The sequence below is a fragment of the Schistocerca piceifrons genome, chromosome 7, assembly GCF_021461385.2.
Source record: "Schistocerca piceifrons isolate TAMUIC-IGC-003096 chromosome 7, iqSchPice1.1, whole genome shotgun sequence".
NCBI classification, from domain to species: Eukaryota; Metazoa; Arthropoda; class Insecta; order Orthoptera; family Acrididae; genus Schistocerca; species Schistocerca piceifrons.
In genome coordinates this window covers 93,818,003-93,845,689 of record NC_060144.1, presented here as the reverse complement: position 1 = coordinate 93,845,689, position 27,687 = coordinate 93,818,003, and the positions used below count along the sequence as shown (strand labels likewise).

At 48.9% G+C, this 27,687-nt stretch overlaps 1 protein-coding gene and 11 non-coding genes across 12 annotated transcripts; all 12 read left to right on the top strand.

The window, feature by feature from the left end:
• The first annotated feature begins 1,136 nt into the window (after nt 1-1,136).
• On the top strand, nt 1,137-1,220 carry Trnal-uaa. Its single transcript has one exon. It is a non-coding gene; the product is annotated as a tRNA-Leu (tRNA).
• A 1,779-nt stretch (nt 1,221-2,999) lies between these two features.
• Nucleotides 3,000-3,083, top strand: Trnal-uaa. The gene has a single exon. It is a non-coding gene; the product is annotated as a tRNA-Leu (tRNA).
• Nucleotides 3,084-4,862: 1,779 nt separating this feature from the next.
• Nucleotides 4,863-4,946, top strand: Trnal-uaa. The gene has a single exon. It is a non-coding gene; the product is annotated as a tRNA-Leu (tRNA).
• A 1,779-nt stretch (nt 4,947-6,725) lies between these two features.
• Trnal-uaa lies at nt 6,726-6,809 on the top strand. Its single transcript has one exon. It is a non-coding gene; the product is annotated as a tRNA-Leu (tRNA).
• Nucleotides 6,810-8,588: 1,779 nt separating this feature from the next.
• Nucleotides 8,589-8,672, top strand: Trnal-uaa. Its single transcript has one exon. It is a non-coding gene; the product is annotated as a tRNA-Leu (tRNA).
• Nucleotides 8,673-10,451: 1,779 nt separating this feature from the next.
• Trnal-uaa lies at nt 10,452-10,535 on the top strand. The gene has a single exon. It is a non-coding gene; the product is annotated as a tRNA-Leu (tRNA).
• Nucleotides 10,536-12,314: 1,779 nt separating this feature from the next.
• Nucleotides 12,315-12,398, top strand: Trnal-uaa. Its single transcript has one exon. It is a non-coding gene; the product is annotated as a tRNA-Leu (tRNA).
• Nucleotides 12,399-14,205: 1,807 nt separating this feature from the next.
• Nucleotides 14,206-16,952, top strand: LOC124804986 (ovarian-specific serine/threonine-protein kinase Lok-like). Its single transcript, XM_047265377.1, has one exon. It carries the CDS (start codon nt 14,274-14,276, stop codon nt 15,669-15,671), a length of 1,398 nt encoding a protein of 465 aa, XP_047121333.1. The 5' UTR covers nt 14,206-14,273; the 3' UTR covers nt 15,672-16,952.
• A 1,909-nt stretch (nt 16,953-18,861) lies between these two features.
• Trnal-uaa lies at nt 18,862-18,945 on the top strand. Its single transcript has one exon. It is a non-coding gene; the product is annotated as a tRNA-Leu (tRNA).
• A 1,768-nt stretch (nt 18,946-20,713) lies between these two features.
• Nucleotides 20,714-20,797, top strand: Trnal-uaa. Its single transcript has one exon. It is a non-coding gene; the product is annotated as a tRNA-Leu (tRNA).
• A 1,779-nt stretch (nt 20,798-22,576) lies between these two features.
• On the top strand, nt 22,577-22,660 carry Trnal-uaa. Its single transcript has one exon. It is a non-coding gene; the product is annotated as a tRNA-Leu (tRNA).
• Nucleotides 22,661-24,428: 1,768 nt separating this feature from the next.
• On the top strand, nt 24,429-24,512 carry Trnal-uaa. The gene has a single exon. It is a non-coding gene; the product is annotated as a tRNA-Leu (tRNA).
• Nucleotides 24,513-27,687: the final 3,175 nt, after the last annotated feature.

The following is a 27,687-nucleotide window of genomic DNA, read 5'->3' as shown; positions in this document are numbered from 1 at the left end:
TTAGTTTTCGGTGTTGCTGCGCGGTAATGATACGGTCCCGCACGCTGACCCCTCTCCTGCCTCTCGGGACCCAAATTCGCGAACCTGCGGCCACAGTCAAATGAAAGGGTCCGTTGCGCGTTTGTCGAGTCGGTCTCTCCCAGTCGTTTCTAGCGCCTGTCCTCTACATATACGCCCATTTGCAAGCGTCAGCTTTCGCGTCAGCCGAGCAAAGTCGGGACAAGTCGACACATGGGGACACACGATGCTGTGAATCGCAATCCGCACTAGCCTACGCGGAGCTGGACGAGGGGCGAAGGAAAACCATTCGTAACACGACAGTTTGGAAATTCGACGATCGCGAGCGTTGGAAACACTCTCCTGAGTAAAGAAGACAACTTGCGTGCGGTGTCCGGGCTTCGAACCCGGATCAGCTACTTGGGAAGCAACCATGCTGACCGACACACCACCACCGCCTTCTGCTACGCGCTGCTTGCTCCGTGATGTGTCGCCTTCCCTCCTGGCGCCAGAGGCCGAAGGCAATCTCGCTGTAGGCGCTCAACGCCGAGTGGAAGGCGAGCACATCTGAACCCGTTTTCCTGGTGCTGCTAGGGCCATATACTGAAACTGAGCGCAGAACTAACTTTTACTGAAGAATCTGCCCTTTAATGCACATCAGGGCGAACACGAAATTTCTAATATGAAGTACTCACTGACAATCCAAAGACGCTTCAGTATGTATGCGTCGGTACCACCGGGGCAGTGCCTAAGTATTGTAAAGTGAAGGTCGACAGTTTGAGCCTCACAGGAAGTATTTCATTGGCTTCCCACGAGAGCGTTATGCACAGCGTGGCTGTTGCTAGGAAACGGCCTTATTTGCCGTTGGCTAATATCTAGTTTTCTTTGCATCAATGTGAAAATGTTCCTATTACTAAATACAGTTTTGCTAGTTACAGTTCAAACTAGAAACGACGGAAGAAAGCGGTCCAACGCGCCACATTCGTTCCCGAAGGGGAGGGTGCATTTCCTACGCGACGTCTGACATAGCGTCTTAAATTTTCTAAAACTGACATAATTCCATCCTACCGAAAAAAGAAACAGATTTCGCAGTGAGGTTCTTGCTAGAGATGGAAGTCTCTGGAGCTCTTGCCTCGCACGTCAGATTGGCCGAGCGGTCTAAGGCGCCAGATTTAAGCTCTGGTTCCCGTAAGGGAGCGTGGGTTCGAACCCCACATCTGACAATGCATTTTAAACATTCTGAAACTAACATACTCCCGTGATCTTACAGAACAAGTAAATTATGCAGAAACACGCGAAGCAGATTTTACTAGAGACGACAGTGACAGCCCGAGCGGTCGAAAAGAAATAGCGGAACATACTTTTCCCGCGTCGAGGTTTAGCTCTTCTTACGGACGTTTCCGTTGTTGTTGTGCTGTGGCTCTGGGTTCCAAGCGACAGCGAGAAAACCTCAACAGCAACGCATACGTGTTTAAAGGAATCGTAAGGCCTTAATAAAGATAGATGAAACGGTGGCTCAGGTGCTGGAGATGTGAAGCGGCCGTATTGTGTGGGTAGTAAGCTCACTAAGTTAGTGTGTCATGCTAACAACGGGAAGGCTATGGGTTAGATCCCACCAAGGGCTATCCCATATTGCTTCCCTAAAAGGCAGCGCGAGAGACTGCCAGGCAAATCCCAAGTGATCTGTACAAGGACTAAGATGTCCGCACGTCTGGAAACGTTCTCGCCGACTTGTGTGCCACGCTGACGACACGGGTTCTCGTCCGATCACCGAAGTTAAGCAGCGTTTTTGCGTGCTTAGTACACGGCTCGGTGGCTAACTAGGAAGTCTGCGTGCTGTTGGATTCTTTAATTTTGCCTTTTCCCTTAGTTTTCGGTGTTGCTGCGCGGTAATGATACGGTCCAGCACGCTGACCCCTCTCTTGCCTCTCGGGACCCAAATTCGCGAACCTGCGGCCACAGTCAAATGAAAGGGTCCGTTGCGCGTTTGTCGAGTCGGTCTCTCCCAGTCGTTTCTAGCGCCTGTCCTCTACATATACGCCCATTTGCAAGCGTCAGCTTTCGCGTCAGCCGAGCAAAGTCGGGACAAGTCGACACATGGGGACACACGATGCTGTGAATCGCAATCCGCACTAGCCTACGCGGAGCTGGACGAGGGGCGAAGGAAAACCATTCGTAACACGACAGTTTGGAAATTCGACGATCGCGAGCGTTGGAAACACTCTCCTGAGTAAAGAAGACAACTTGCGTGCGGTGTCCGGGCTTCGAACCCGGATCAGCTACTTGGGAAGCAACCATGCTGACCGACACACCACCACCGCCTTCTGCTACGCGCTGCTTGCTCCGTGATGTGTCGCCTTCCCTCCTGGCGCCAGAGGCCGAAGGCAATCTCGCTGTAGGCGCTCAACGCCGAGTGGAAGGCGAGCACATCTGAACCCGTTTTCCTGGTGCTGCTAGGGCCATATACTGAAACTGAGCGCAGAACTAACTTTTACTGAAGAATCTGCCCTTTAATGCACATCAGGGCGAACACGAAATTTCTAATATGAAGTACTCACTGACAATCCAAAGACGCTTCAGTATGTATGCGTCGGTACCACCGGGGCAGTGCCTAAGTATTGTAAAGTGAAGGTCGACAGTTTGAGCCTCACAGGAAGTATTTCATTGGCTTCCCACGAGAGCGTTATGCACAGCGTGGCTGTTGCTAGGAAACGGCCTTATTTGCCGTTGGCTAATATCTAGTTTTCTTTGCATCAATGTGAAAATGTTCCTATTACTAAATACAGTTTTGCTAGTTACAGTTCAAACTAGAAACGACGGAAGAAAGCGGTCCAACGCGCCACATTCGTTCCCGAAGGGGAGGGTGCATTTCCTACGCGACGTCTGACATAGCGTCTTAAATTTTCTAAAACTGACATAATTCCATCCTACCGAAAAAAGAAACAGATTTCGCAGTGAGGTTCTTGCTAGAGATGGAAGTCTCTGGAGCTCTTGCCTCGCACGTCAGATTGGCCGAGCGGTCTAAGGCGCCAGATTTAAGCTCTGGTTCCAGTAAGGGAGCGTGGGTTCGAACCCCACATCTGACAATGCATTTTAAACATTCTGAAACTAACATACTCCCGTGATCTTACAGAACAAGTAAATTATGCAGAAACACGCGAAGCAGATTTTACTAGAGACGACAGTGACAGCCCGAGCGGTCGAAAAGAAATAGCGGAACATACTTTTCCCGCGTCGAGGTTTAGCTCTTCTTACGGACGTTTCCGTTGTTGTTGTGCTGTGGCTCTGGGTTCCAAGCGACAGCGAGAAAACCTCAACAGCAACGCATACGTGTTTAAAGGAATCGTAAGGCCTTAATAAAGATAGATGAAACGGTGGCTCAGGTGCTGGAGATGTGAAGCGGCCGTATTGTGTGGGTAGTAAGCTCACTAAGTTAGTGTGTCATGCTAACAACGGGAAGGCTATGGGTTAGATCCCACCAAGGGCTATCCCATATTGCTTCCCTAAAAGGCAGCGCGAGAGACTGCCAGGCAAATCCCAAGTGATCTGTACAAGGACTAAGATGTCCGCACGTCTGGAAACGTTCTCGCCGACTTGTGTGCCACGCTGACGACACGGGTTCTCGTCCGATCACCGAAGTTAAGCAGCGTTTTTGCGTGCTTAGTACACGGCTCGGTGGCTAACTAGGAAGTCTGCGTGCTGTTGGATTCTTTAATTTTGCCTTTTCCCTTAGTTTTCGGTGTTGCTGCGCGGTAATGATACGGTCCAGCACGCTGACCCCTCTCTTGCCTCTCGGGACCCAAATTCGCGAACCTGCGGCCACAGTCAAATGAAAGGGTCCGTTGCGCGTTTGTCGAGTCGGTCTCTCCCAGTCGTTTCTAGCGCCTGTCCTCTACATATACGCCCATTTGCAAGCGTCAGCTTTCGCGTCAGCCGAGCAAAGTCGGGACAAGTCGACACATGGGGACACACGATGCTGTGAATCGCAATCCGCACTAGCCTACGCGGAGCTGGACGAGGGGCGAAGGAAAACCATTCGTAACACGACAGTTTGGAAATTCGACGATCGCGAGCGTTGGAAACACTCTCCTGAGTAAAGAAGACAACTTGCGTGCGGTGTCCGGGCTTCGAACCCGGATCAGCTACTTGGGAAGCAACCATGCTGACCGACACACCACCACCGCCTTCTGCTACGCGCTGCTTGCTCCGTGATGTGTCGCCTTCCCTCCTGGCGCCAGAGGCCGAAGGCAATCTCGCTGTAGGCGCTCAACGCCGAGTGGAAGGCGAGCACATCTGAACCCGTTTTCCTGGTGCTGCTAGGGCCATATACTGAAACTGAGCGCAGAACTAACTTTTACTGAAGAATCTGCCCTTTAATGCACATCAGGGCGAACACGAAATTTCTAATATGAAGTACTCACTGACAATCCAAAGACGCTTCAGTATGTATGCGTCGGTACCACCGGGGCAGTGCCTAAGTATTGTAAAGTGAAGGTCGACAGTTTGAGCCTCACAGGAAGTATTTCATTGGCTTCCCACGAGAGCGTTATGCACAGCGTGGCTGTTGCTAGGAAACGGCCTTATTTGCCGTTGGCTAATATCTAGTTTTCTTTGCATCAATGTGAAAATGTTCCTATTACTAAATACAGTTTTGCTAGTTACAGTTCAAACTAGAAACGACGGAAGAAAGCGGTCCAACGCGCCACATTCGTTCCCGAAGGGGAGGGTGCATTTCCTACGCGACGTCTGACATAGCGTCTTAAATTTTCTAAAACTGACATAATTCCATCCTACCGAAAAAAGAAACAGATTTCGCAGTGAGGTTCTTGCTAGAGATGGAAGTCTCTGGAGCTCTTGCCTCGCACGTCAGATTGGCCGAGCGGTCTAAGGCGCCAGATTTAAGCTCTGGTTCCAGTAAGGGAGCGTGGGTTCGAACCCCACATCTGACAATGCATTTTAAACATTCTGAAACTAACATACTCCCGTGATCTTACAGAACAAGTAAATTATGCAGAAACACGCGAAGCAGATTTTACTAGAGACGACAGTGACAGCCCGAGCGGTCGAAAAGAAATAGCGGAACATACTTTTCCCGCGTCGAGGTTTAGCTCTTCTTACGGACGTTTCCGTTGTTGTTGTGCTGTGGCTCTGGGTTCCAAGCGACAGCGAGAAAACCTCAACAGCAACGCATACGTGTTTAAAGGAATCGTAAGGCCTTAATAAAGATAGATGAAACGGTGGCTCAGGTGCTGGAGATGTGAAGCGGCCGTATTGTGTGGGTAGTAAGCTCACTAAGTTAGTGTGTCATGCTAACAACGGGAAGGCTATGGGTTAGATCCCACCAAGGGCTATCCCATATTGCTTCCCTAAAAGGCAGCGCGAGAGACTGCCAGGCAAATCCCAAGTGATCTGTACAAGGACTAAGATGTCCGCACGTCTGGAAACGTTCTCGCCGACTTGTGTGCCACGCTGACGACACGGGTTCTCGTCCGATCACCGAAGTTAAGCAGCGTTTTTGCGTGCTTAGTACACGGCTCGGTGGCTAACTAGGAAGTCTGCGTGCTGTTGGATTCTTTAATTTTGCCTTTTCCCTTAGTTTTCGGTGTTGCTGCGCGGTAATGATACGGTCCAGCACGCTGACCCCTCTCTTGCCTCTCGGGACCCAAATTCGCGAACCTGCGGCCACAGTCAAATGAAAGGGTCCGTTGCGCGTTTGTCGAGTCGGTCTCTCCCAGTCGTTTCTAGCGCCTGTCCTCTACATATACGCCCATTTGCAAGCGTCAGCTTTCGCGTCAGCCGAGCAAAGTCGGGACAAGTCGACACATGGGGACACACGATGCTGTGAATCGCAATCCGCACTAGCCTACGCGGAGCTGGACGAGGGGCGAAGGAAAACCATTCGTAACACGACAGTTTGGAAATTCGACGATCGCGAGCGTTGGAAACACTCTCCTGAGTAAAGAAGACAACTTGCGTGCGGTGTCCGGGCTTCGAACCCGGATCAGCTACTTGGGAAGCAACCATGCTGACCGACACACCACCACCGCCTTCTGCTACGCGCTGCTTGCTCCGTGATGTGTCGCCTTCCCTCCTGGCGCCAGAGGCCGAAGGCAATCTCGCTGTAGGCGCTCAACGCCGAGTGGAAGGCGAGCACATCTGAACCCGTTTTCCTGGTGCTGCTAGGGCCATATACTGAAACTGAGCGCAGAACTAACTTTTACTGAAGAATCTGCCCTTTAATGCACATCAGGGCGAACACGAAATTTCTAATATGAAGTACTCACTGACAATCCAAAGACGCTTCAGTATGTATGCGTCGGTACCACCGGGGCAGTGCCTAAGTATTGTAAAGTGAAGGTCGACAGTTTGAGCCTCACAGGAAGTATTTCATTGGCTTCCCACGAGAGCGTTATGCACAGCGTGGCTGTTGCTAGGAAACGGCCTTATTTGCCGTTGGCTAATATCTAGTTTTCTTTGCATCAATGTGAAAATGTTCCTATTACTAAATACAGTTTTGCTAGTTACAGTTCAAACTAGAAACGACGGAAGAAAGCGGTCCAACGCGCCACATTCGTTCCCGAAGGGGAGGGTGCATTTCCTACGCGACGTCTGACATAGCGTCTTAAATTTTCTAAAACTGACATAATTCCATCCTACCGAAAAAAGAAACAGATTTCGCAGTGAGGTTCTTGCTAGAGATGGAAGTCTCTGGAGCTCTTGCCTCGCACGTCAGATTGGCCGAGCGGTCTGAGGCGCCAGATTTAAGCTCTGGTTCCCGTAAGGGAGCATGGGTTCGAACCCCACATCTGACAATGCATTTTAAACATTCTGAAACTAACATACTCCCGTGATCTTACAGAACAAGTAAATTATGCAGAAACACGCGAAGCAGATTTTACTAGAGACGACAGTGACAGCCCGAGCGGTCGAAAAGAAATAGCGGAACATACTTTTCCCGCGTCGAGGTTTAGCTCTTCTTACGGACGTTTCCGTTGTTGTTGTGCTGTGGCTCTGGGTTCCAAGCGACAGCGAGAAAACCTCAACAGCAACGCATACGTGTTTAAAGGAATCGTAAGGCCTTAATAAAGATAGATGAAACGGTGGCTCAGGTGCTGGAGATGTGAAGCGGCCGTATTGTGTGGGTAGTAAGCTCACTAAGTTAGTGTGTCATGCTAACAACGGGAAGGCTATGGGTTAGATCCCACCAAGGGCTATCCCATATTGCTTCCCTAAAAGGCAGCGCGAGAGACTGCCAGGCAAATCCCAAGTGATCTGTACAAGGACTAAGATGTCCGCACGTCTGGAAACGTTCTCGCCGACTTGTGTGCCACGCTGACGACACGGGTTCTCGTCCGATCACCGAAGTTAAGCAGCGTTTTTGCGTGCTTAGTACACGGCTCGGTGGCTAACTAGGAAGTCTGCGTGCTGTTGGATTCTTTAATTTTGCCTTTTCCCTTAGTTTTCGGTGTTGCTGCGCGGTAATGATACGGTCCAGCACGCTGACCCCTCTCTTGCCTCTCGGGACCCAAATTCGCGAACCTGCGGCCACAGTCAAATGAAAGGGTCCGTTGCGCGTTTGTCGAGTCGGTCTCTCCCAGTCGTTTCTAGCGCCTGTCCTCTACATATACGCCCATTTGCAAGCGTCAGCTTTCGCGTCAGCCGAGCAAAGTCGGGACAAGTCGACACATGGGGACACACGATGCTGTGAATCGCAATCCGCACTAGCCTACGCGGAGCTGGACGAGGGGCGAAGGAAAACCATTCGTAACACGACAGTTTGGAAATTCGACGATCGCGAGCGTTGGAAACACTCTCCTGAGTAAAGAAGACAACTTGCGTGCGGTGTCCGGGCTTCGAACCCGGATCAGCTACTTGGGAAGCAACCATGCTGACCGACACACCACCACCGCCTTCTGCTACGCGCTGCTTGCTCCGTGATGTGTCGCCTTCCCTCCTGGCGCCAGAGGCCGAAGGCAATCTCGCTGTAGGCGCTCAACGCCGAGTGGAAGGCGAGCACATCTGAACCCGTTTTCCTGGTGCTGCTAGGGCCATATACTGAAACTGAGCGCAGAACTAACTTTTACTGAAGAATCTGCCCTTTAATGCACATCAGGGCGAACACGAAATTTCTAATATGAAGTACTCACTGACAATCCAAAGACGCTTCAGTATGTATGCGTCGGTACCACCGGGGCAGTGCCTAAGTATTGTAAAGTGAAGGTCGACAGTTTGAGCCTCACAGGAAGTATTTCATTGGCTTCCCACGAGAGCGTTATGCACAGCGTGGCTGTTGCTAGGAAACGGCCTTATTTGCCGTTGGCTAATATCTAGTTTTCTTTGCATCAATGTGAAAATGTTCCTATTACTAAATACAGTTTTGCTAGTTACAGTTCAAACTAGAAACGACGGAAGAAAGCGGTCCAACGCGCCACATTCGTTCCCGAAGGGGAGGGTGCATTTCCTACGCGACGTCTGACATAGCGTCTTAAATTTTCTAAAACTGACATAATTCCATCCTACCGAAAAAAGAAACAGATTTCGCAGTGAGGTTCTTGCTAGAGATGGAAGTCTCTGGAGCTCTTGCCTCGCACGTCAGATTGGCCGAGCGGTCTAAGGCGCCAGATTTAAGCTCTGGTTCCAGTAAGGGAGCGTGGGTTCGAACCCCACATCTGACAATGCATTTTAAACATTCTGAAACTAACATACTCCCGTGATCTTACAGAACAAGTAAATTATGCAGAAACACGCGAAGCAGATTTTACTAGAGACGACAGTGACAGCCCGAGCGGTCGAAAAGAAATAGCGGAACATACTTTTCCCGCGTCGAGGTTTAGCTCTTCTTACGGACGTTTCCGTTGTTGTTGTGCTGTGGCTCTGGGTTCCAAGCGACAGCGAGAAAACCTCAACAGCAACGCATACGTGTTTAAAGGAATCGTAAGGCCTTAATAAAGATAGATGAAACGGTGGCTCAGGTGCTGGAGATGTGAAGCGGCCGTATTGTGTGGGTAGTAAGCTCACTAAGTTAGTGTGTCATGCTAACAACGGGAAGGCTATGGGTTAGATCCCACCAAGGGCTATCCCATATTGCTTCCCTAAAAGGCAGCGCGAGAGACTGCCAGGCAAATCCCAAGTGATCTGTACAAGGACTAAGATGTCCGCACGTCTGGAAACGTTCTCGCCGACTTGTGTGCCACGCTGACGACACGGGTTCTCGTCCGATCACCGAAGTTAAGCAGCGTTTTTGCGTGCTTAGTACACGGCTCGGTGGCTAACTAGGAAGTCTGCGTGCTGTTGGATTCTTTAATTTTGCCTTTTCCCTTAGTTTTCGGTGTTGCTGCGCGGTAATGATACGGTCCAGCACGCTGACCCCTCTCTTGCCTCTCGGGACCCAAATTCGCGAACCTGCGGCCACAGTCAAATGAAAGGGTCCGTTGCGCGTTTGTCGAGTCGGTCTCTCCCAGTCGTTTCTAGCGCCTGTCCTCTACATATACGCCCATTTGCAAGCGTCAGCTTTCGCGTCAGCCGAGCAAAGTCGGGACAAGTCGACACATGGGGACACACGATGCTGTGAATCGCAATCCGCACTAGCCTACGCGGAGCTGGACGAGGGGCGAAGGAAAACCATTCGTAACACGACAGTTTGGAAATTCGACGATCGCGAGCGTTGGAAACACTCTCCTGAGTAAAGAAGACAACTTGCGTGCGGTGTCCGGGCTTCGAACCCGGATCAGCTACTTGGGAAGCAACCATGCTGACCGACACACCACCACCGCCTTCTGCTACGCGCTGCTTGCTCCGTGATGTGTCGCCTTCCCTCCTGGCGCCAGAGGCCGAAGGCAATCTCGCTGTAGGCGCTCAACGCCGAGTGGAAGGCGAGCACATCTGAACCCGTTTTCCTGGTGCTGCTAGGGCCATATACTGAAACTGAGCGCAGAACTAACTTTTACTGAAGAATCTGCCCTTTAATGCACATCAGGGCGAACACGAAATTTCTAATATGAAGTACTCACTGACAATCCAAAGACGCTTCAGTATGTATGCGTCGGTACCACCGGGGCAGTGCCTAAGTATTGTAAAGTGAAGGTCGACAGTTTGAGCCTCACAGGAAGTATTTCATTGGCTTCCCACGAGAGCGTTATGCACAGCGTGGCTGTTGCTAGGAAACGGCCTTATTTGCCGTTGGCTAATATCTAGTTTTCTTTGCATCAATGTGAAAATGTTCCTATTACTAAATACAGTTTTGCTAGTTACAGTTCAAACTAGAAACGACGGAAGAAAGCGGTCCAACGCGCCACATTCGTTCCCGAAGGGGAGGGTGCATTTCCTACGCGACGTCTGACATAGCGTCTTAAATTTTCTAAAACTGACATAATTCCATCCTACCGAAAAAAGAAACAGATTTCGCAGTGAGGTTCTTGCTAGAGATGGAAGTCTCTGGAGCTCTTGCCTCGCACGTCAGATTGGCCGAGCGGTCTGAGGCGCCAGATTTAAGCTCTGGTTCCCGTAAGGGAGCGTGGGTTCGAACCCCACATCTGACAATGCATTTTAAACATTCTGAAACTAACATACTCCCGTGATCTTACAGAACAAGTAAATTATGCAGAAACACGCGAAGCAGATTTTACTAGAGACGACAGTGACAGCCCGAGCGGTCGAAAAGAAATAGCGGAACATACTTTTCCCGCGTCGAGGTTTAGCTCTTCTTACGGACGTTTCCGTTGTTGTTGTGCTGTGGCTCTGGGTTCCAAGCGACAGCGAGAAAACCTCAACAGCAACGCATACGTGTTTAAAGGAATCGTAAGGCCTTAATAAAGATAGATGAAACGGTGGCTCAGGTGCTGGAGATGTGAAGCGGCCGTATTGTGTGGGTAGTAAGCTCACTAAGTTAGTGTGTCATGCTAACAACGGGAAGGCTATGGGTTAGATCCCACCAAGGGCTATCCCATATTGCTTCCCTAAAAGGCAGCGCGAGAGACTGCCAGGCAAATCCCAAGTGATCTGTACAAGGACTAAGATGTTCGCACGTCTGGAAACGTTCTCGCCGACTTGTGTGCCACGCTGACGACACGGGTTCTCGTCCGATCACCGAAGTTAAGCAGCGTTTTTGCGTGCTTAGTACACGGCTCGGTGGCTAACTAGGAAGTCTGCGTGCTGTTGGATTCTTTAATTTTGCCTTTTCCCTTAGTTTTCGGTGTTGCTGCGCGGTAATGATACGGTCCAGCACGCTGACCCCTCTCTTGCCTCTCGGGACCCAAATTCGCGAACCTGCGGCCACAGTCAAATGAAAGGGTCCGTTGCGCGTTTGTCGAGTTGGTCTCTCCCAGTCGTTTCTAGCGCCTGTCCTCTACATATACGCCCATTTGCAAGCGTCAGCTTTCGCGTCAGCCGAGCAAAGTCGGGACAAGTCGACACATGGGGACACACGATGCTGTGAATCGCAATCCGCACTAGCCTACGCGGAGCTGGACGAGGGGCGAAGGAAAACCATTCGTAACACGACAGTTCGGAAATTCGACGATCGCGAGCGTTGGAAACACTCTCCTGAGTAAAGAAGACAACTTGCGTGCGGTGTCCGGGCTTCGAACCCGGATCAGCTACTTGGGAAGCAACCATGCTGACCGACACACCACCACCGCCTTCTGCTACGCGCTGCTTGCTCCGTGATGTGTCGCCTTCCCTCCTGGCGCCAGAGGCCGAAGGCAATCTCGCTGTAGGCGCTCAACGCCGAGTGGAAGGCGAGCACATCTGAACCCGTTTTCCTGGTGCTGCTAGGGCCATATACTGAAACTGAGCGCAGAACTAACTTTTACTGAAGAATCTGCCCTTTAATGCACATCAGGGCGAACACGAAATTTCTAATATGAAGTACTCACTGACGATCCAAAGACGCTTCAGTATGTACGCGTCGGTACCACCGGGGCAGTGCCTAAGTATTGTAAAGTGAAGGTCGACAGTTTGAGCCTCACAGGAAGTATTTCATTGGCTTCCCACGAGTGCGTTATGCACAGCGTGGCTGTTGCTAGGAAACGGCCTTATTTGCCGTTGGCTAATATCTAGTTTTCTTTGCATCAATGTGAAAATGTTCCTATTACTAAATACAGTTTTGCTAGTTACAGTTCAAACTAGAAACGACGGAAGAAAGCGGTCCAACGCGCCACATTCGTTCCCGAAGGGGAGGGTGCATTTCCTACGCGACGTCTGACATAGCGTCTTAAATTTTCTAAAACTGACATAATTCCATCCTACCGAAAAAAGAAACAGATTTCGCAGTGAGGTTCTTGCTAGAGATGGAAGTCTCTGGAGCTCTTGCCTCGCACGTCAGATTGGCCGAGCGGTCTAAGGCGCCAGATTTAAGCTCTGGTTCCCGTAAGGGAGCGTGGGTTCGAACCCCACATCTGACAATGCATTTTAAACATTCTGAAACTAACATACTCCCGTGATCTTACAGAACAAGTAAATTATGCAGAAACACGCGAAGCAGATTTTACTAGAGACGACAGTGACAGCCCGAGCGGTCGAAAAGAAATAGCGGAACATACTTTTCCCGCGTCGAGGTTTAGCTCTTCTTACGGACGTTTCCGTTGTTGTTGTGCTGTGGCTCTGGGTTCCAAGCGACAGCGAGAAAACCTCAACAGCAACGCATACGTGTTTAAAGGAATCGTAAGGCCTTAATAAAGATAGATGAAACGGTGGCTCAGGTGCTGGAGATGTGAAGCGGCCGTATTGTGTGGGTAGTAAGCTCACTAAGTTAGTGTGTCATGCTAACAACGGGAAGGCTATGGGTTAGATCCCACCAAGTGCTATCCCATATTGCTTCCCTAAAAGGCAGCGCGAGAGACTGCCAGGCAAATCCCAAGTGATCTGTACAAGGACTAAGATGTCCGCACGTCTGGAAACGTTCTCGCCGACTTGTGTGCCACGCTGACGACACGGGTTCTCGTCCGATCACCGAAGTTAAGCAGCGTTTTTGCGTGCTTAGTACACGGCTCGGTGGCTAACTAGGAAGTCTGCGTGCTGTTGGATTCTTTAATTTTGCCTTTTCCCTTAGTTTTCGGTGTTGCTGCGCGGTAATGATACGGTTCAGCACGCTGACCCCTCTCTTGCCTCTCGGGACCCAAATTCGCGAACCTGCGGCCACAGTCAAATGAAAGGGTCCGTTGCGCGTTTGTCGAGTTGGTCTCTCCCAGTCGTTTCTAGCGCCTGTCCTCTACATATACGCCCATTTGCAAGCGTCAGCTTTCGCGTCAGCCGAGCAAAGTCGGGACAAGTCGACACATGGGGACACACGATGCTGTGAATCGCAATCCGCACTAGCCTACGCGGAGCTGGACGAGGGGCGAAGGAAAACCATTCGTAACACGACAGTTCGGAAATTCGACGATCGCGAGCGTTGGAAACACTCTCCTGAGTAAAGAAGACAACTTGCGTGCGGTGTCCGGGCTTCGAACCCGGATCAGCTACTTGGGAAGCAACCATGCTGACCGACACACCACCACCGCCTTCTGCTACGCGCTGCTTGCTCCGTGATGTGTCGCCTTCCCTCCTGGCGCCAGAGGCCGAAGGCAATCTCGCTGTAGGCGCTCAACGCCGAGTGGAAGGCGAGCACATCTGAACCCGTTTTCCTGGTGCTGCTAGGGCCATATACTGAAACTGAGCGCAGAACTAACTTTTACTGAAGAATCTGCCCTTTAATGCACATCAGGGCGAACACGAAATTTCTAATATGAAGTACTCACTGACGATCCAAAGACGCTTCAGTATGTACGCGTCGGTACCACCGGGGCAGTGCCTAAGTATTGTAAAGTGAAGGTCGACAGTTTGAGCCTCACAGGAAGTATTTCATTGGCTTCCCACGAGTGCGTTATGCACAGCGTGGCTGTTGCTAGGAAACGGCCTTATTTGCCGTTGGCTAATATCTAGTTTTCTTTGCATCAATGTGAAAATGTTCCTATTACTAAATACAGTTTTGCTAGTTACAGTTCAAACTAGAAACGACGGAAGAAAGCGGTCCAACGCGCCACATTCGTTCCCGAAGGGGAGGGTGCATTTCCTACGCCACGTCTGACATAGCGTCTTAAATTTTCTAAAACTGACATAATTCCATCCTACCGAAAAAAGAAACAGATTTCGCAGTGAGGTTCTTGCTAGAGATGGAAGTCTCTGGAGCTCTTGCCTCGCACGTCAGATTGGCCGAGCGGTCAAGAAAAATTGTTGCGACAAAGTTTTATCTCTCCGAATGCCGGATTTAGAGTGTGGGAGAGTGGGGAGTGGGAGGTATGAACAACAAAGCAATGGATGTTCCAAACAGTTTACCAGATACTCAGCAGAGTGATGGAATTAATTATAGTCAAGATATTGTTGATAATAATGGCTGGGGTAGGCTGTATGCCACAAGAAAGCAGTTTACCACTATTGAATTAACAAAGGATGAGTACACTGTTGGACGATTGCCAAATTGTGATGTAACAATTACAGAAAGAGAAGTTAAAAAAGAAGTGCTGACAACAATAAGCAAATTGAATTTCAAAATAAGGAAGACGAAAGTAGGGGATGCACAAGCTGTATACCTGGAAGACTGCAGTTTTAATGGAACATTTGTTAATGGTGAGAAAATAGGGAAAGGCAGAGTAATAGTGCTACAGAGCAATGACCAAATAAGCCTTGCTGCTGCACCTTTTCGGGTTTATCTCTTCATGAGTGCCAGCTCTTACGATTCTTTGGACTATCCTGAAGCTGTAAGATCTCGGTACGTGATATCTCGGAAGCTAGGTGCTGGAGCATGTGGGGAAGTGTTCCTGGTGTTTGAGAAGAAAACATGTAACAGGTTTGCGATGAAGGTTGTGGAGAAAAAACGATTAACAAAAGGAGGAAGACATTTATTACTGGACCCAGAAAAAGTAATGAATGAAGTAAAAATACTGACATCCTTGAAGCACCCATGCATTATAACCATCCATGACATTGTGGATACATCAAATAAAGTGTACATGTTTCTGGAACTGATGGAGGGAGGGGAGCTTTTTGACAGGATCACCAAAAAAGAACAGCTTGGTGAACCAGAGGCAAAGCTGATATTTTATCAGATAGTTGTAGCTGTTCAGTATTTGCATTCAAAAGGAATAACTCACAGAGATCTTAAGCCAGAGAACATATTACTCTCCTCTGACAAAGAAGAAACTCTGATTAAGGTGTCAGACTTTGGTTTATCAAGATTTGTCACCTCGGAAATGACAACAGTCTGCGGAACACCTTTATATGCTGCCCCAGAGGTACTTGTAAAAAATGGAAGAGGGGGCTATACAATGCAAGTTGATGTTTGGAGCCTGGGCGTAATTTTATATGCATGCTTGAGTGGTTATTTACCATTTTCACCTGACAACAAGAAAGTCCCATTAAAAGAACAAATTAGGAAAGGCAATTACTCCTTCCCAATACAGTACTGGAGAGGTGTGTCTCCAGAGGCTATTGATTTGATAAAGAAGATGTTAACTGTGGACCCTATTCAGAGAATAACTGTTGACGGTGTTGTGAATCATTTGTGGCTTCAGGATGAATTAATGCGAAAGAAAGCAGAGAATCTTATGAGAGAAGGCTTGCATGGCATCTGGCCAGATGAAAATTCTGACCCCGTTACATGTGGACCTCATCTTGCCAAGAGACCAAGGTTAGATTGATGGAATTAATTAACCTACAGTGAGAGGAAAGTACAAACGCTACCTGTACAATAGAAGTCATAAGAGTGATATCGTACTTCGATAGCTACATGTTACCTGCATTAATTTTCATGTGTTAAAACATGTGAATACACAATTAGACATAGAAAAATTGTATGTTAAATCACAAGTGATAAGGATTGTTTGTTTATATTGCAGTTGTTTTGCATCACTTTTTTGTAAGATTATTAATTTTGAAAATTTTATGTACATACATTGCTATGTCATTATTGTGACTTTGATATGCTAAATATTTCCTTATAGGAAATTATGTACTGAGCAAAGTATTGTCAGATCTGAGACTAGGACTATAGAAGATAAACAGTGTTTTTTTTTTTCTCTCTCTCTCTCTCTTTTTATTTCTTTTTTTTTTTAATCACACCTTAACATAGTGTTTGATATACATGTTTTGCATGCTTCACTTTGCTTTTGTCATCATATATTTAATTTATCCAGTTTTGTTGCTCATTTATGCTGTTTTGTATGTTTATAAGACACTTTACTTTGTATCATCTTGCTACAGTTTGTTGTCGTTCCTGTAAACATTATTGTTATTTTTCTATCTTGATATTTTTATATGTTTCTCTATCTTCTTTCTATGCCTCTTTGTGAAATGAACCATTTAGAAGTTCCTCCTTACAAAAGCTATCATATTTTTCGATATATGTGAAATCCTAGTGACCTGTAAATGAATTTTTTTGGAGAAGAATTTCTTGGTGTTCTTAGGAACTAATTTAATTTCAGAAAAAAAAAGAAAGAAAACTTGAAATAGCGGCCTGGATGAACCAGAATGTCAAAATAAACTCTACATATGGACTTTCGTATGATCTGTTTTGTTCCTGTGGCCTGTCTTGTAATGCACTTGTTTGATGAATTTTTATATTAAGAATATTAGACAACTAGCGTGTTTCAATGGTGTACAGATGAGATGCTGCATATTTACTGTGTTGTTACTAACTACTGTTGTTACGGAGTTTGCTTCTGTTAATCTTACCCTCTGACATGCACCTCTTTGTTAAATAGTATAAAATATATAAAATACTGCAGTCAATATTGCAGTTGTAGTATATTGAAACAATGCTATTACATGCAATGAATTCAGAAAGCATGTAATTGATTACTTTTTGAGGTGAAACATTCAGAAGCTTCAATAATACTGAGTGGCAGCCATCTAATTATAACCTCAAGATAATTGAATTTTGTGAATAGCTCGAAAGAGAACTGTTAAATTTTAAAAACAATTTAAATAAACAAATGTATGATAGTAAGGTTGATTTGCAAAAAAAAAAAAAAAAAAAAAAAGCGGTCTAAGGCGCCAGATTTAAGCTCTGGTTCCCGTAAGGGAGCGTGGGTTCGAACCCCACATCTGACAATGCATTTTAAACATTCTGAAACTAACATACTCCCGTGATCTTACAGAACAAGTAAATTATGCAGAAACACGCGAAGCAGATTTTACTAGAGACGACAGTGACAGCCCGAGCGGTCGAAAAGAAATAGCGGAACATACTTTTCCCGCGTCGAGGTTTAGCTCTTCTTACGGACGTTTCCGTTGTTGTTGTGCTGTGGCTCTGGGTTCCAAGCGACAGCGAGAAAACCTCAACAGCAACGCATACGTGTTTAAAGGAATCGTAAGGCCTTAATAAAGATAGATGAAACGGTGGCTCAGGTGCTGGAGATGTGAAGCGGCCGTATTGTGTGGGTAGTAAGCTCACTAAGTTAGTGTGTCATGCTAACAACGGGAAGGCTATGGGTTAGATCCCACCAAGGGCTATCCCATATTGCTTCCCTAAAAGGCAGCGCGAGAGACTGCCAGGCAAATCCCAAGTGATCTGTACAAGGACTAAGATGTCCGCACGTCTGGAAACGTTCTCGCCGACTTGTGTGCCACGCTGACGACACGGGTTCTCGTCCGATCACCGAAGTTAAGCAGCGTTTTTGCGTGCTTAGTACACGGCTCGGTGGCTAACTAGGAAGTCTGCGTGCTGTTGGATTCTTTAATTTTGCCTTTTCCCTTAGTTTTCGGTGTTGCTGCGCCGTAATGATACGGTTCAGCACGCTGACCCCTCTCTTGCCTCTCGGGACCCAAATTCGCGAACCTGCGGCCACAGTCAAATGAAAGGGTCCGTTGCGCGTTTGTCGAGTTGGTCTCTCCCAGTCGTTTCTAGCGCCTGTCCTCTACATATACGCCCATTTGCAAGCGTCAGCTTTCGCGTCAGCCGAGCAAAGTCGGGACAAGTCGACACATGGGGACACACGATGCTGTGAATCGCAATCCGCACTAGCCTACGCGGAGCTGGACGAGGGGCGAAGGAAAACCATTCGTAACACGACAGTTCGGAAATTCGACGATCGCGAGCGTTGGAAACACTCTCCTGAGTAAAGAAGACAACTTGCGTGCGGTGTCCGGGCTTCGAACCCGGATCAGCTACTTGGGAAGCAACCATGCTGACCGACACACCACCACCGCCTTCTGCTACGCGCTGCTTGCTCCGTGATGTGTCGCCTTCCCTCCTGGCGCCAGAGGCCGAAGGCAATCTCGCTGTAGGCGCTCAACGCCGAGTGGAAGGCGAGCACATCTGAACCCGTTTTCCTGGTGCTGCTAGGGCCATATACTGAAACTGAGCGCAGAACTAACTTTTACTGAAGAATCTGCCCTTTAATGCACATCAGGGCGAACACGAAATTTCTAATATGAAGTACTCACTGACGATCCAAAGACGCTTCAGTATGTACGCGTCGGTACCACCGGGGCAGTGCCTAAGTATTGTAAAGTGAAGGTCGACAGTTTGAGCCTCACAGGAAGTATTTCATTGGCTTCCCACGAGTGCGTTATGCACAGCGTGGCTGTTGCTAGGAAACGGCCTTATTTGCCGTTGGCTAATATCTAGTTTTCTTTGCATCAATGTGAAAATGTTCCTATTACTAAATACAGTTTTGCTAGTTACAGTTCAAACTAGAAACGACGGAAGAAAGCGGTCCAACGCGCCACATTCGTTCCCGAAGGGGAGGGTGCATTTCCTACGCCACGTCTGACATAGCGTCTTAAATTTTCTAAAACTGACATAACTCCATCCTACCGAAAAAAGAAACAGATTTCGCAGTGAGGTTCTTGCTAGAGATGGAAGTCTCTGGAGCTCTTGCCTCGCACGTCAGATTGGCCGAGCGGTCTAAGGCGCCAGATTTAAGCTCTGGTTCCCGTAAGGGAGCGTGGGTTCGAACCCCACATCTGACAATGCATTTTAAACATTCTGAAACTAACATACTCCCGTGATCTTACAGAACAAGTAAATTATGCAGAAACACGCGAAGCACATTTTACTAGAGACGACAGTGACAGCCCGAGCGGTCGAAAAGAAATAGCGGAACATACTTTTCCCGCGTCGAGGTTTAGCTCTTCTTACGGACGTTTCCGTTGTTGTTGTGCTGTGGCTCTGGGTTCCAAGCGACAGCGAGAAAACCTCAACAGCAATGCATACGTGTTTAAAGGAATCGTAAGGCCTTAATAAAGATAGATGAAACGGTGGCTCAGGTGCTGGAGATGTGAAGCGGCCGTATTGTGTGGGTAGTAAGCTCACTAAGTTAGTGTGTCATGCTAACAACGGGAAGGCTATGGGTTAGATCCCACCAAGGGCTATCCCATATTGCTTCCCTAAAAGGCAGCGCGAGAGACTGCCAGGCAAATCCCAAGTGATCTGTACAAGGACTAAGATGTCCGCACGTCTGGAAACGTTCTCGCCGACTTGTGTGCCACGCTGACGACACGGGTTCTCGTCCGATCACCGAAGTTAAGCAGCGTTTTTGCGTGCTTAGTACACGGCTCGGTGGCTAACTAGGAAGTCTGCGTGCTGTTGGATTCTTTAATTTTGCCTTTTCCCTTAGTTTTCGGTGTTGCTGCGCGGTAATGATACGGTCCAGCACGCTGACCCCTCTCTTGCCTCTCGGGACCCAAATTCGCGAACCTGCGGCCACAGTCAAATGAAAGGGTCCGTTGCGCGTTTGTCGAGTTGGTCTCTCCCAGTCGTTTCTAGCGCCTGTCCTCTACATATACGCCCATTTGCAAGCGTCAGCTTTCGCAAAGTCGGGACAAGTCGACACAAGGGGGCACACGATGCTGTGAATCGCAATCCGCACTAGCCTACGCGGAGCTGGACGAGGGGCGAAGGAAAACCATTCGTAACACGACAGTTCGGAAATTCGACGATCGCGAGCGTTGGAAACACTCTCCTGAGTAAAGAAGACAACTTGCGTGCGGTGTCCGGGCTTCGAACCCGGATCAGCTACTTGGGAAGCAACCATGCTGACCGACACACCACCACCGCCTTCTGCTACGCGCTGCTTGCTCCGTGATGTGTCGCCTTCCCTCCTGGCGCCAGAGGCCGAAGGCAATCTCGCTGTAGGCGCTCAACGCCGAGTGGAAGGCGAGCACATCTGAACCCGTTTTCCTGGTGCTGCTAGGGCCATATACTGAAACTGAGCGCAGAACTAACTTTTACTGAAGAATCTGCCCTTTAATGCACATCAGGGCGAACACGAAATTTCTAATATGAAGTACTCACTGACGATCCAAAGACGCTTCAGTATGTACGCGTCGGTACCACCGGGGCAGTGCCTAAGTATTGTAAAGTGAAGGTCGACAGTTTGAGCCTCACAGGAAGTATTTCATTGGCTTCCCACGAGTGCGTTATGCACAGCGTGGCTGTTGCTAGGAAACGGCCTTATTTGCCGTTGGCTAATATCTAGTTTTCTTTGCATCAATGTGAAAATGTTCCTATTACTAAATACAGTTTTGCTAGTTACAGTTCAAACTAGAAACGACGGAAGAAAGCGGTCCAACGCGCCACATTCGTTCCCGAAGGGGAGGGTGCATTTCCTACGCCACGTCTGACATAGCGTCTTAAATTTTCTAAAACTGACATAACTCCATCCTACCGAAAAAAGAAACAGATTTCGCAGTGAGGTTCTTGCTAGAGATGGAAGTCTCTGGAGCTCTTGCCTCGCACGTCAGATTGGCCGAGCGGTCTAAGGCGCCAGATTTAAGCTCTGGTTCCCGTAAGGGAGCGTGGGTTCGAACCCCACATCTGACAATGCATTTTAAACATTCTGAAACTAACATACTCCCGTGATCTTACAGAACAAGTAAATTATGCAGAAACACGCGAAGCACATTTTACTAGAGACGACAGTGACAGCCCGAGCGGTCGAAAAGAAATAGCGGAACATACTTTTCCCGCGTCGAGGTTTAGCTCTTCTTACGGACGTTTCCGTTGTTGTTGTGCTGTGGCTCTGGGTTCCAAGCGACAGCGAGAAAACCTCAACAGCAATGCATACGTGTTTAAAGGAATCGTAAGGCCTTAATAAAGATAGATGAAACGGTGGCTCAGGTGCTGGAGATGTGAAGCGGCCGTATTGTGTGGGTAGTAAGCTCACTAAGTTAGTGTGTCATGCTAACAACGGGAAGGCTATGGGTTAGATCCCACCAAGGGCTATCCCATATTGCTTCCCTAAAAGGCAGCGCGAGAGACTGCCAGGCAAATCCCAAGTGATCTGTACAAGGACTAAGATGTCCGCACGTCTGGAAACGTTCTCGCCGACTTGTGTGCCACGCTGACGACACGGGTTCTCGTCCGATCACCGAAGTTAAGCAGCGTTTTTGCGTGCTTAGTACACGGCTCGGTGGCTAACTAGGAAGTCTGCGTGCTGTTGGATTCTTTAATTTTGCCTTTTCCCTTAGTTTTCGGTGTTGCTGCGCGGTAATGATACGGTTCAGCACGCTGACCCCTCTCTTGCCTCTCGGGACCCAAATTCGCGAACCTGCGGCCACAGTCAAATGAAAGGGTCCGTTGCGCGTTTGTCGAGTTGGTCTCTCCCAGTCGTTTCTAGCGCCTGTCCTCTACATATACGCCCATTTGCAAGCGTCAGCTTTCGCGTCAGCCGAGCAAAGTCGGGACAAGTCGACACATGGGGACACACGATGCTGTGAATCGCAATCCGCACTAGCCTACGCGGAGCTGGACGAGGGGCGAAGGAAAACCATTCGTAACACGACAGTTTGGAAATTCGACGATCGCGAGCGTTGGAAACACTCTCCTGAGTAAAGAAGACAACTTGCGTGCGGTGTCCGGGCTTCGAACCCGGATCAGCTACTTGGGAAGCAACCATGCTGACCGACACACCACCACCGCCTTCTGCTACGCGCTGCTTGCTCCGTGATGTGTCGCCTTCCCTCCTGGCGCCAGAGGCCGAAGGCAATCTCGCTGTAGGCGCTCAACGCCGAGTGGAAGGCGAGCACATCTGAACCCGTTTTCCTGGTGCTGCTAGGGCCATATACTGAAACTGAGCGCAGAACTAACTTTTACTGAAGAATCTGCCCTTTAATGCACATCAGGGCGAACACGAAATTTCTAATATGAAGTACTCACTGACAATCCAAAGACGCTTCAGTATGTATGCGTCGGTACCACCGGGGCAGTGCCTAAGTATTGTAAAGTGAAGGTCGACAGTTTGAGCCTCACAGGAAGTATTTCATTGGCTTCCCACGAGAGCGTTATGCACAGCGTGGCTGTTGCTAGGAAACGGCCTTATTTGCCGTTGGCTAATATCTAGTTTTCTTTGCATCAATGTGAAAATGTTCCTATTACTAAATACAGTTTTGCTAGTTACAGTTCAAACTAGAAACGACGGAAGAAAGCGGTCCAACGCGCCACATTCGTTCCCGAAGGGGAGGGTGCATTTCCTACGCGACGTCTGACATAGCGTCTTAAATTTTCTAAAACTGACATAATTCCATCCTACCGAAAAAAGAAACAGATTTCGCAGTGAGGTTCTTGCTAGAGATGGAAGTCTCTGGAGCTCTTGCCTCGCACGTCAGATTGGCCGAGCGGTCTAAGGCGCCAGATTTAAGCTCTGGTTCCCGTAAGGGAGCGTGGGTTCGAACCCCACATCTGACAATGCATTTTAAACATTCTGAAACTAACATACTCCCGTGATCTTACAGAACAAGTAAATTATGCAGAAACACGCGAAGCAGATTTTACTAGAGACGACAGTGACAGCCCGAGCGGTCGAAAAGAAATAGCGGAACATACTTTTCCCGCGTCGAGGTTTAGCTCTTCTTACGGACGTTTCCGTTGTTGTTGTGCTGTGGCTCTGGGTTCCAAGCGACAGCGAGAAAACCTCAACAGCAACGCATACGTGTTTAAAGGAATCGTAAGGCCTTAATAAAGATAGATGAAACGGTGGCTCAGGTGCTGGAGATGTGAAGCGGCCGTATTGTGTGGGTAGTAAGCTCACTAAGTTAGTGTGTCATGCTAACAACGGGAAGGCTATGGGTTAGATCCCACCAAGGGCTATCCCATATTGCTTCCCTAAAAGGCAGCGCGAGAGACTGCCAGGCAAATCCCAAGTGATCTGTACAAGGACTAAGATGTCCGCACGTCTGGAAACGTTCTCGCCGACTTGTGTGCCACGCTGACGACACGGGTTCTCGTCCGATCACCGAAGTTAAGCAGCGTTTTTGCGTGCTTAGTACACGGCTCGGTGGCTAACTAGGAAGTCTGCGTGCTGTTGGATTCTTTAATTTTGCCTTTTCCCTTAGTTTTCGGTGTTGCTGCGCGGTAATGATACGGTCCAGCACGCTGACCCCTCTCTTGCCTCTCGGGACCCAAATTCGCGAACCTGCGGCCACAGTCAAATGAAAGGGTCCGTTGCGCGTTTGTCGAGTTGGTCTCTCCCAGTCGTTTCTAGCGCCTGTCCTCTACATATACGCCCATTTGCAAGCGTCAGCTTTCGCAAAGTCGGGACAAGTCGACACATGGGGACACACGATGCTGTGAATCGCAATCCGCACTAGCCTACGCGGAGCTGGACGAGGGGCGAAGGAAAACCATTCGTAACACGACAGTTTGGAAATTCGACGATCGCGAGCGTTGGAAACACTCTCCTGAGTAAAGAAGACAACTTGCGTGCGGTGTCCGGGCTTCGAACCCGGATCAGCTACTTGGGAAGCAACCATGCTGACCGACACACCACCACCGCCTTCTGCTACGCGCTGCTTGCTCCGTGATGTGTCGCCTTCCCTCCTGGCGCCAGAGGCCGAAGGCAATCTCGCTGTAGGCGCTCAACGCCGAGTGGAAGGCGAGCACATCTGAACCCGTTTTCCTGGTGCTGCTAGGGCCATATACTGAAACTGAGCGCAGAACTAACTTTTACTGAAGAATCTGCCCTTTAATGCACATCAGGGCGAACACGAAATTTCTAATATGAAGTACTCACTGACAATCCAAAGACGCTTCAGTATGTATGCGTCGGTACCACCGGGGCAGTGCCTAAGTATTGTAAAGTGAAGGTCGACAGTTTGAGCCTCACAGGAAGTATTTCATTGGCTTCCCACGAGAGCGTTATGCACAGCGTGGCTGTTGCTAGGAAACGGCCTTATTTGCCGTTGGCTAATATCTAGTTTTCTTTGCATCAATGTGAAAATGTTCCTATTACTAAATACAGTTTTGCTAGTTACAGTTCAAACTAGAAACGACGGAAGAAAGCGGTCCAACGCGCCACATTCGTTCCCGAAGGGGAGGGTGCATTTCCTACGCGACGTCTGACATAGCGTCTTAAATTTTCTAAAACTGACATAATTCCATCCTACCGAAAAAAGAAACAGATTTCGCAGTGAGGTTCTTGCTAGAGATGGAAGTCTCTGGAGCTCTTGCCTCGCACGTCAGATTGGCCGAGCGGTCTAAGGCGCCAGATTTAAGCTCTGGTTCCCGTAAGGGAGCGTGGGTTCGAACCCCACATCTGACAATGCATTTTAAACATTCTGAAACTAACATACTCCCGTGATCTTACAGAACAAGTAAATTATGCAGAAACACGCGAAGCACATTTTACTAGAGACGACAGTGACAGCCCGAGCGGTCGAAAAGAAATAGCGGAACATACTTTTCCCGCGTCGAGGTTTAGCTCTTCTTACGGACGTTTCCGTTGTTGTTGTGCTGTGGCTCTGGGTTCCAAGCGACAGCGAGAAAACCTCAACAGCAACGCATACGTGTTTAAAGGAATCGTAAGGCCTTAATAAAGATAGATGAAACGGTGGCTCAGGTGCTGGAGATGTGAAGCGGCCGTATTGTGTGGGTAGTAAGCTCACTAAGTTAGTGTGTCATGCTAACAACGGGAAGGCTATGGGTTAGATCCCACCAAGGGCTATCCCATATTGCTTCCCTAAAAGGCAGCGCGAGAGACTGCCAGGCAAATCCCAAGTGATCTGTACAAGGACTAAGATGTCCGCACGTCTGGAAACGTTCTCGCCGACTTGTGTGCCACGCTGACGACACGGGTTCTCGTCCGATCACCGAAGTTAAGCAGCGTTTTTGCGTGCTTAGTACACGGCTCGGTGGCTAACTAGGAAGTCTGCGTGCTGTTGGATTCTTTAATTTTGCCTTTTCCCTTAGTTTTCGGTGTTGCTGCGCGGTAATGATACGGTCCAGCACGCTGACCCCTCTCTTGCCTCTCGGGACCCAAATTCGCGAACCTGCGGCCACAGTCAAATGAAAGGGTCCGTTGCGCGTTTGTCGAGTTGGTCTCTCCCAGTCGTTTCTAGCGCCTGTCCTCTACATATACGCCCATTTGCAAGCGTCAGCTTTCGCAAAGTCGGGACAAGTCGACACAAGGGGGCACACGATGCTGTGAATCGCAATCCGCACTAGCCTACGCGGAGCTGGACGAGGGGCGAAGGAAAACCATTCGTAACACGACAGTTCGGAAATTCGACGATCGCGAGCGTTGGAAACACTCTCCTGAGTAAAGAAGACAACTTGCGTGCGGTGTCCGGGCTTCGAACCCGGATCAGCTACTTGGGAAGCAACCATGCTGACCGACACACCACCACCGCCTTCTGCTACGCGCTGCTTGCTCCGTGATGTGTCGCCTTCCCTCCTGGCGCCAGAGGCCGAAGGCAATCTCGCTGTAGGCGCTCAACGCCGAGTGGAAGGCGAGCACATCTGAACCCGTTTTCCTGGTGCTGCTAGGGCCATATACTGAAACTGAGCGCAGAACTAACTTTTACTGAAGAATCTGCCCTTTAATGCACATCAGGGCGAACACGAAATTTCTAATATGAAGTACTCACTGACGATCCAAAGACGCTTCAGTATGTACGCGTCGGTACCACCGGGGCAGTGCCTAAGTATTGTAAAGTGAAGGTCGACAGTTTGAGCCTCACAGGAAGTATTTCATTGGCTTCCCACGAGTGCGTTATGCACAGCGTGGCTGTTGCTAGGAAACGGCCTTATTTGCCGTTGGCTAATATCTAGTTTTCTTTGCATCAATGTGAAAATGTTCCTATTACTAAATACAGTTTTGCTAGTTACAGTTCAAACTAGAAACGACGGAAGAAAGCTGTCCAACGCGCCACATTCGTTCCCGAAGGGGAGGGTGCATTTCCTACGCCACGTCTGACATAGCGTCTTAAATTTTCTAAAACTGACATAATTCCATCCTACCGAAAAAAGAAACAGATTTCGCAGTGAGGTTCTTGCTAGAGATGGAAGTCTCTGGAGCTCTTGCCTCGCACGTCAGATTGGCCGAGCGGCACAGTTCCGCTTTAGACGCCGTGCAGTGTGGACGTGCCTAGTCTTCCGCTCCGCCGTAGCGTTACGTATAGTGGACTATCGTTTTTGTTACGTGTTGTGTTGCAACTTCTGAGAGTATTTCTCCGTCGTTGTTTCGTACCTTGTGTTACTTTCTGTCCTTATTTCAGTGTTTTTTGTGTAGCGGTTTCGACCGCATATTTTGAAAATGTCGTCCCAGGTTATTCCTCGTCAGGCTACAGTTAGTTTTGCTTTTGACAAGTCAACCCGCCATGTGCAACCTAGTTCTCTTGAGATTCATGATTGGTTGGTAGATACCTTTGGTGTTCATTCGGATCAGGTGCACACTGCTTATTTTGATACCGAACTGTATGTTTTCTTTGTTAAGTTTATGGACCCACTTCAGGTTGATAAAATTCTTTCTAAATATGGTCATCAAGTTCTCTTTCGGCATCGGGATGATTCTGTAAGTACCGTGCTGCTTTCCAATGCTTCCATCACGTATACCAATGTTCGTGTTTACAACCTTCCACCGGAGGTGGATAATGTCTATCTTAAGGAGGGTCTACAGAAGTATGGTGATGTAAAGAGCATTCGCCTTGAACGCTGGTCAAGCCAACATCGCCTGCAATGTTACAGTGGTATTCGTTCAGTCGAAATGCACGTTAAGCAGAATATTCCATCTCACCTGCAGATCGGTGGATATCGTGTCCATGTAACATATAGTGGTCAGGTTGGCACCTGTTTTTTGTGCAATGAAAGTGGTCACGTGCGTACCGACTGTCCGCGGAGAGTTTTTGTTTTAAAAAATTCTCTCGAACAGCGTCGCAAGTTAACGGTCGCTGACCTCGTTGCAGGTGGTTCTGCTCTTGGTGTAGCACAGTCCAGTGGTAGTAGCGCCCCGCCACAGGTTTTGCGCACCCCTGATACAGAATTTCCTCCTTTGCGTGCTAAATCTGATGTTGTTCCGTCTGTCCCTCAGGTGGGTGTGCCACTTTTGAATAATAAGAGGCGTCGCCCACACGATGGAAATAGTACGGATGAGGATCTCCCTGAGATGCCCCAGTCCGAGCGACCGGCATCCTCCGAGCCACTGTGTACTGTAGCTGCTCCCTGCCCTCCTGAGGTAGCGGTTCCGGTGGCGGCTGCTGGCGCCCCTCCGGCCTCCGACGCAGCTTCTCTCGGATCGGGTCGTCGGTCGGGCCTGTTGGCGCCGTCTTCCGAACCGACTTCGATGTCACAACAAGTGGAGCCGCGACAACTTCCTGCTTCGCTGCCCCATACCTCTGCCAGCGGAGCTGCTCCGCTTCCTTCCAACTCTGCGGCCTCGGACCTTCCTGCTCACGTTTCGCCTCCGTGCAGTCCATGTTTGCCGGAAGCTAGTGCAGGTG

Coding starts and splice junctions, on each gene's coding strand:
- LOC124804986 (XM_047265377.1), top strand. CDS start 14,274: ATGAACAACAAAGCAATGGATGTTCCAAACAGTTTACCAGATACTCAG.